The following is an 8,826-nucleotide window of genomic DNA, read 5'->3' as shown; positions in this document are numbered from 1 at the left end:
CTGTGTTGGGTCTTCGTTTCTGTGCGAGGGCTTTCTCCAGTTGTGGCAAGCAGGGGCCACTCTTCATCGCGGTGCGCGGGCCTCTCACTATCGCGGCCTCGTTGCCGAGCACAGGCTCCAGACGCGCAGGCTCAGTAATTGTGGCTCACGGGCAGAGCTGCTCCGCGGCACGTGGGATCCTCCCAGACCAGGGCTCGAACCCACGTCCCCTGCACCTGCAGGAAGACTCTCAACCACTGTGCCACCAGGGAAGCCCGCCCTGCTCATTTTTAATGATGGTTCTGCCAAAGTCATAAAGGAGGCCAGCAGGCACTGAGTCCAGAACTAGGAACCTGACAAACCTATCTCACTAAATCCAGAACTGTGCCACCAGCTCCATTTCCAAATGAGGGAACTGGGCGCCACCCATCCCTCCAGAAAACCTAAAAGAGCTCTAATCCAAAAGCATCTCAATGAAACCAACCCCACTGGCTATTTATTTTCCTTCTCAATCTCTACCAAGTGACCATTTAGAGCCACTGAATAAAGAATTCAGGCAGTCCATGCATCCTGCAGGATGCATTCACCCAACACAGAAGTTTCCAGAAGTTGATGGCTTCACCAAGGGCCAACAGGTGCCGTGTGAGAAGGGCTGGAGGGAACCAGCGGCCTCCACGCCGCTCCCAGGCTCGCACCACGTCCTCATCTCTGTCCCTCTGCCTGCGCTGTCAGGCCCCATGGCAGCACCCACCTCGCTCCATCACAGCTGCTCACGCTACGACCAGGAACTCAAGGCGGCTGGGCCACCTTTCGGGTCCAAGGCAGGTAGAGGAGGCCCCTTAGCTTTCACAGTTATGAACATCTAAACCTTCTAAACTAAGGGCAGCTCAGGCCCTTCTTTCATTTAATTGCCACTGGTGATCAGTGCACACAGATTTGCATCTGTAAAGCCAGTGTGTTTGTTTTCAAGAAAACCTAGCCTCTCCCTGCTTTCTCTTTTGGTTTGATTTTTTTAAAAAAGACATTCAACTACAGATGAAAAGCTCTCAGGCAGCATTTGAAGATTTGCAGGACTTTTAGATAACCAAGAAAAAAGTCGCAGAAAAGAGCCTTCTATCTCCGGGGCACTGCTTTTTCTTGCCTTCTTTGAGGGCCTTTGCGTATGTGTTTGTGTATTTTTTTATTTTCAGGATACCACTGAACATGGATATCTCAGAAATAAGGAACCAGGGACTATAAAAGTCAGCCAAGTTCCTTTTGATATTATTCCTTCTTTATTGTAATCTCTGTTCCTTCCATGACATTAGATAATTCTATTTATCTTGACTTTCAACCAACTACGCCAGTGACTGACTTTTTAGATTTCCATGTGGATCTTTGAGGAATTAAGACTAGTTTCTCAGGGAGACCGGCAGTCTATATGTCTTAGTGTTGAACACATCTCAGATTGGCTAGTTTGTCACTTTGCTACCTGTTGCAAAGCCTCAGTCCTTCAGGAACCTTCGAAGCCCTAAGACACCTCAGCTGCTCCCATCCCAACGGCACGTTGCCCAGCATGTGCTCACACATGCCAGCCTATGGCTGACAACCATATAACCCTCAGCACTGAGAATGTGGCTAAAGGCCCAGGGACAGGCCCAGAAGGGAAATCTACCACTCCCAATCCCGAAGGAAGAAATCCATGTCTCTCCTTACCATGGCAAACATCTAAGCTGGAAATGTACCACGATTAGGGGTGAGGCAAAGCCCACCTGGATACTTCACCCCACAGCAACCCACTCCCTCCTGCAACTCCTGGTGGGCACGGCTCTCCCACATGCACCATCAATGGAACCTCACACACCCATTGTAGGGGTGAGTAAACTGAGGCAATTGATGGCATTAAGTCCCGGTCCCATCTGCTACGGCACAGTTTAAAACAGATAAGCCAGAACCACGGGAGATAAAGACATAGTGTGTCTCTTCTTTCATTTATTTATTCAACAAAATGACATTTATTGGGTGCTTATGAACTGCCAAGCACTGGAAAGACACATCCGTCCAAACCACGGGCTTCAAGCCATCGTGACCAGTTCTGTGTTCTGCTCACAAACGATGGCGTTAGAAGATACCTGATAAAAGGCCTCCTATGTCTCACAGACTCATGGTCTATTAAAAAGCCAGTTTCATTTTGCTCAAGCAAGCAGCAGTGGAGAATTAGAATGCTTTGTCTTGGGATCCCAGAAGGCCTCCTTTCAGGGAAGCCTCACTACCCTAAAAAAAAAAAAAAACACACCAGGAACACATCCGCATCCCCAGTAACTGCCTGGCGTGGGCCTTCCTTCCCCTGGCAATTCTCTTTCTCTAGTAACATCTATTTCATATGCAAAACGTAGAGAATGACATATGACATCCATGTTTAATTCTCCATTGATTGCAGTATCTTAGGTATTATCCGGGCTCCAAGACGTTTTCACACATTCATGACAACTACCTACAGGCATGCCGCCTCTGATCTCAGACCCCACGAGGGAGCAGCCCTATGCGCCAAAGTCAATTAGTACGTGCTGCAGGGTCCAGCCCATTCCCAATGGAATGAAACCAGCCACGGAAGTCCAGCGCATCCCACAGGAGCGAAGGCAACGGCGTCAGATGCCTCAGAGGCCAAGGAGAGGGAGGACTTAGGCCAGCCCCCTGCATGACAATCCAAGAGGGCTAAGGATTCTTCCAAGGCTCACCTATAAAACATCACAGGGAGTGTTCCTTTGTTCTACTGGTAACAGGTATTTCAGATGATGAAAAGAAATAGGAGAAAGCAGAACAGAGGGCTCTCTGAAATGCATTCTTCCTTAACACTGTCTCAATAGGCTTTCCCAGCTTCCTCTCCAGAGTCTCCTTTCAGCCTCAGGAGCAGAGCCTGGGGTAGAACTCCGAGAACTCCACGTTCCCACCTGGTTACCAGGCAGACCACAGCCCTCTGTTTCTATTTTGTTTATGAAACTGGGACATAGCCTCACTGTGTGAACAGAACACTGTGGCCCTTTGCAGTTGACACCTGGCTGAAGCTTCTCCCATCGTGGTCTCTCTTCTATTAGTAACCTGTGGTTCCCAGGAAGAAACAGACGTACCCTCAGTGTTCTGATTACAGGGCACTAGGGAACATCCAAGATCACAGCTGTCACCAGAGCCAGGAAATGCCATCTGGGGCCCTAACTGTTCACTCTGGTCGTCTGAGAAGTTCAGAGAGTCATGCTTCCATGTTTAGGCATCAGGAGGCCCCCCGGGCTCGCAGAGGTTCAGGTGGCCTCCCTCACCCACCCTGGCTGTACACAGTGCGTGCATTTGCCATGCACACGTGTGCCTTTGCACGTAGGCATCTATGCAGGCATCACCCAGCTCAGGGGTTGCCTTCTCAGAGGCCTTCCCCCTGCTCCCTGCCGGGCCCATGCTGCCCTCACCCACTTCTCACTCCTGGAAACCTTCATTTTCCCTTTCACTTAAGAAATTTAATATACACCGCCTTGGGTTTTTCTTGCATTCTCAACTCAAGTATTAAATTCCCTCCCAGGCAGAAGCAAAGCCTTACAGTTTCCTAGGGTCCCCTCAGTTCCCCACAGCACACAGAACCCTAAAATCACAGGTTTAGTGCTGCATCTCCTAGACTAGCTGGCCTGTTGAAATGAATGAGGCTTCTTGAGGCAGCCTATTGGGCTGCCTGGGGTCAGGGATTTTGTTTAAGTAATGCCTGTGGCCACCTAGCCAGGTTTCCTGGGAACTGAAGCCTCATTGGTTTCCAGGATTTATCAGCGCCGTTGGGTTCTCGTGGCTCTGGTGACCCAATAGCAGCATGTCTGCCGTGTCGGGACCCAGCTTCTCCACTTCCGCTCCTCTGCCTGCTCCTGGCTTTGCGCTCCTCTCCTTCCTGCTCCCTCAGAGCTTCTTCTCATTGCCTTCTCTCTGCATCCCTCTTAGCTTTCGCTGCTGCCTGTGACTTCTCCATCTGGCTCACATTCCAGGGAGAGAAGAGACTGGGTGACCGGCCACTGGCCACTAGAGTCATCTCCTTCCTAGTGGGCGGAGCTCCATGTCAGGTCATCCATTGGCTGGTGGTCAGCTGCCTTTTTGGTCAGGTGTCCCTCTCCGGTCCAATCAGCTGTGAGCAGAGTAGCAGGGCCTCTTGGCATGAATCAGGGCAGCTTATCCAGGAAAATCCCTCTAAAGGGAGGTACAGCTGTGGTAGACTCTGGTGTCCAAGGTCTCATGAGGACACAGAGCAGTGCGCCTTGCGGTACAGTGCTTTTTCACTTTCCACTTGATGAACGACAGATCCTTGAGACTCCTGGAGGGCTTTTCTTTTAACGACATGGTTTTCAGCAGCCACTGAAGGCTAAATTGAATTTGCAAAGGAACGGGATTACTGTATATTGTGGATAGCTTTCCACTGCTACCCATTCTTTAACTGTGCTAATACACTCTTTTGAACTTGATGCATTCTGTTCACACAATGGAAATGTCTTCTTTCCCTCTCTCCTTCCTTCCTTCCTTCATTTACCAAGAATGCACTGAGGAATGACCATTTATCAAGTATTGTGCTAGGGCCTGAGGGTACAGAAATCAAAAAAAAAAAAAAGTTGTTCCTGTCTTCAAAGACCTCATAACAGTAAAAGAGCTTACCGTAGTACATGGGTTTGTGAAATGTTCATCATTTTTCCACAACATTCTTCCTTCTGGGAGGAAGTGTTTTAAAAGGTGCCACAATCACACTTTTAAACTCAGTACACAGAACCCAAATTGCTTAGAGTCAGGGCCCAATATTTACCCTGGCACCATAAATATTGCATTTAAAGGGGAGTCCATCCTTGGAGTTGAAATGTCTCTGGACAGCTGGGTTCCTTCCCTACAACCTCCCAGACCGCTGGGTCTGCTAAGCAAAGAAGCTCCTCACACTTCCCACTACACTCGGCAAGTGCAAACTCACTCCAAACACAGGAGTGTCCAACCTTGCACTTGACTCCCAGAGGGCCCCAATGTGTAAGTGTGAAAAGAGGCACATCATCATCATAACAATACGGTCCCACTTCCCTCCCGCTCTCCCTGGGCCCAGCATCACCCAGGGAGATGGGGGCAAGGCCGAGCTCCTTAGCAGTTCAGCAGGTAGCGCTGTGCACATTTTCCTAATAAAATGCCCAGCAGCCCAGGACTCACACTCCAGCCACATCATGAATTACTTTAGGCATGAAGAATTCCAGTGCGAGGTTGGACATTTAGCGAATGTTCATGAGATTGAAGGCAAACGGTATTGCATCCTCTCTGTGTGTCCGGCTCTCTCCACTGTTTCTAGGACTTGCTTAAGCAGTTCCCTCCAAAAAGACTATTCCTTCAGAGCTCTCAAAGATGTTCCCTCCTCGACTGTTTAGTGACTTCTTCAAAAGGACATCATGGAACACAAATACGAGCAGTGTTCTCTTATTTCCGGGGCTTTATTGTTAGTTTCATTAATTTTATTAACCCTAAACCCATAACAAGAGCTTTCGGGAGTGTGTAGGAGATCGCAGCTTCAGGCAAGCTCCCAGTTCTTACCAGTTGTAGTTTCTAATAAAACTACTGCATAAATATAGACTTCTGTGCTCTGCTACCAATAAAACAGTAAGCTTTTTAAAAACATATCAACCCAAATGTTTTATCCCACAGATAAAGGTTCAGATCTGTGACTATGTAGCCCAGGCCCTTCCTCTCCTAAGATAATGTCCTACTGATCATCGGTTCACACTGGCTTGGAGCTCCCTTGGCAACAAGTGTGTTGGATTATTGCTCCTTGACATCGTCATGCGTTCTCCAGCACTTTGGCTCCAAAGGCAGTGGTTTGCCCTGCCCCCCATGCTGCCTCAATAGATTATGTCCTTACAACAAGCAAGAGGACTTGCTTAAGACCATTTTTCAATGTTGAGCATCTTTTAGATTCCATCCTTAAGCTAACAGAAGTTTCTTAGAATCGTGACCCACAAACATAACTTCCCTCGTTTCTTGCAATACGATGAGCTTAAACACGAAGCCTCCCTTTAAGCTGGAGTCTAAGTCCTCTTGGAAGGTGGCCAGGACAGCCCTGACATCTCTACTTTGTCTCCACAGCACAGAGAGTTACAGCTGGGTTCCAGGCATGGGTGCTATAAAAATTCCATCTCACACAGCCTAGTGATAAATCAAATCCAAGTTTATTTATGAAGCGGCTCCTGCAGGGTCCCCGGCACGGTGCAATGTTCTGTCTACCGGCAGAGGATGTTTCTTCAGGTTGTGTTGGTGTTTGCCCAGTCTCACCCACACATACTCATTCTCTGCTCAACTGTTTCCCAAGCAAAGTTGCTCCTGGCACAAACCCAGTTTCCTTGAAGGGATGCCAATGCCTGCTCCCACCCACCTTTCCCTCTGACCAGCTAGTTGATGTCTACATACCTGCTGTTGTGGTACCCAACCCACCTCCTTCCTATCACCTAGACTACCCATGCTGCAACTCGAAAACTAGAAATTATAGAAATAAATCTATACATTTCTAAAAGTAGTGCCCTCCATCAAAAAGTGTAACTGTAGGTGTGTAGGGTTGAGAGATACATATAATCTGAGGGTTAAATATCCATTGTCTACTCAGGGTTGATTACTCTTTACCTAGTAAAACAGCACAAGGCAAAGATCACCTTGGAATCCTTAATGTTCACGTTTTTCCACAGCTTTGTCCCTGGACATTTTTCCTGTCATTGCAGCTTCATGGGGCTCCCAAGTTTCAGGTCAGTGAAACCCCAGTGGGGATACTCAGACCCACAGGTTTGTCCTTTGTAGTACAAAGCCGAGTATGAATTTGAGTAAAGCAAACAAAAAAATAAACTGCAAGATCCTGGAACAGCTGTCAAACCTCAACCTAGCATATTGGGACTTAACAGACAGGCAGTGGGAGAAGCAAAAAACCAGTCTAAGAAGAAAGAAACTGGATCTTTGAAATTTTTTGCTGAGACCTGACCCTTCTGATTATGAATTCTTCCACTTTCTATCACCAGTACACTAATTTTGTCATATTTTCCCCGAGACAAAACCAAACTCTGAGAAAGCCTGAAACCCTGTGGAGATTTCTAGAGATGGACTCCTGCCACCCATCTCTGAAAGTCTTCTCTCCTCCCATCCTCGACGCCGTAGAGCCCGGTTCCCATCTCCCCACCTGCCCCTCCCATCCTGGCCAAAACACAGCCGAAAACCCATCTCTTTTGTGAGCTTGCTCTGACAAGTACAATTCTGCAACAATTACCATATTCTTCTAGAAAAATCTCGATTAGCAGAGCAGCTGTGAATCCACTCACAACCCTTGGGGGCAAGGTCCATTACAACCGCAGATTTTCTGAGTTCTGAGCACCTGCCGCCCTCCAGGGTGGAGGAGCCGTCCTGTGGCTGTCGTTCTTGAGGGACACCAGCTCTCCCTGGGGTTGAATAAGTAGCTCAAGTGGTTTACACAGTCCACAAACCCTGCAGAAAGATTTCTGGTCCTGGTCTGTGCTGTCGTCTGACCTCTGCACCATCTATTCAAGGGAACAAGACCTTGTGAGCATGGAGTTCATGCCTCTACATCCAGTGAAGCCTTCTCTGCCTGCTACAGGCTCAGCAGAGTGGCTTAGCCTCCAGGCATCCCCACGTCACCCTGTGTTAGCTTCCGAATGCTGCTGTAAGTAGCTACCTCAAACCTGGTGGCTTAAACAACACAAATGCATTATCTGACAATTCTGTTAGAAGTCTGGACCATTGGGCCAGTCCACCTGAATTCCTGTCTCTCTGCTGGAGACATCCCGGCCCTCACTTTTTTGTTTTTGTTTTTGTTTTTGTTTTTTAAAGAGTTGCATTCTTTTTTTTTTTTTAATTTATTTGTTTATTTTTTGGCTGCATTGGGTCTTTGTTGCTGCACGAGGGCCTTCTCTAGTTGTAGCGAGCAGGGGCCACTCTTCGTTGTGGTGCACGGGCTTCTCATTGCGGTGGCTTCTCTTGTTGCGGAGCACGGGTTCTAGGCGCACGGGCTTCAGTAGTTGTGGCACGTGGGCTCAGTCATTGTGGCTCACAGGCTCCAGAGCGCAGGCTCAGCAGTTGTGGCCCATGGGCTCAGTTGCTCCACGGCATGTGGGATCTTCCCAGACCAGGGCTTGAACCCATGTCCCCTGCACTGGCAGGCAGATTCCCAACCACTGCACCACCAGGGAAGCCCCCCGGCCCTGGTTTTTGGCCTCCTCTTTCCTGTTACCAGCATCACCTTCCTTGTGCAAATGAGAAGGCAGAAAAGACACCCAAGTGGGACGAAAGGGAGTGTCAGCTACCACCCAGCAGAGGTCACGGAGACTGTTGCCAAGAGGCCTGCAACTTGGAGAATGTGCAGAGAAGCTGGCCAGAGGAATCTGAGGGGGAGCTGGAGACTTTGTCCTGCCCATTACACTACTTCCTTTTAAACCGCCAGAGATATTTTTTTAATAAATATTTCTATTAAAATCTGTGGAAGGCATATCCTTGTTCCTCGCCCCCCCAAAAAAGAAAATACTGGGCTCAAATCAAGTTTTGTGCAGGGCTGTGTCACTTCTGTAGGTTCTAGGGGAAAATCCATTTCCTTGACTTTTCCATTGTCTAGAAGCCGCCCACGTGACTCTTCCTCCAAGTGCAAAACCAGCAACATGGGGCTGAGTCCGTCTTGTGCTGCCATCTCTCTGGTTCTCCCTCTTCTACCTCCCTCCCCCACTTACAAGGACCCTTGTAATTACAGTGGGCCACCTGGATAATCCAGGACAACCTCTCTACTTGAAGGTCATCCGATTAGCAACCATAATGCCACCTGCAAGCTTAATTCCCCTT

The 8,826-nt window shown here is 48.6% G+C and overlaps 1 protein-coding gene across 1 annotated transcript in view; it reads left to right on the top strand.

Moving 5' to 3' along the window:
- The first annotated feature begins 542 nt into the window (after positions 1 to 542).
- The window catches only part of KCNJ6 (potassium inwardly rectifying channel subfamily J member 6), a 127,002-nt gene continuing 118,718 nt past the window's right edge, over positions 543 to 8,826 (top strand). The window contains exon 1 of the mRNA XM_059920024.1: positions 543 to 804. Coding sequence (XP_059776007.1) covers positions 543 to 804 — 262 coding nt within the window. The remainder of the gene's footprint in view (positions 805 to 8,826) is intronic.

The sequence above is a fragment of the Balaenoptera ricei genome, chromosome 4, assembly GCF_028023285.1.
Source record: "Balaenoptera ricei isolate mBalRic1 chromosome 4, mBalRic1.hap2, whole genome shotgun sequence".
NCBI classification, from domain to species: domain Eukaryota; kingdom Metazoa; phylum Chordata; class Mammalia; order Artiodactyla; family Balaenopteridae; genus Balaenoptera; species Balaenoptera ricei.
Note: the sequence above shows the minus strand (reverse complement) of the source record. Positions and strands in the feature narration are given on the sequence as shown.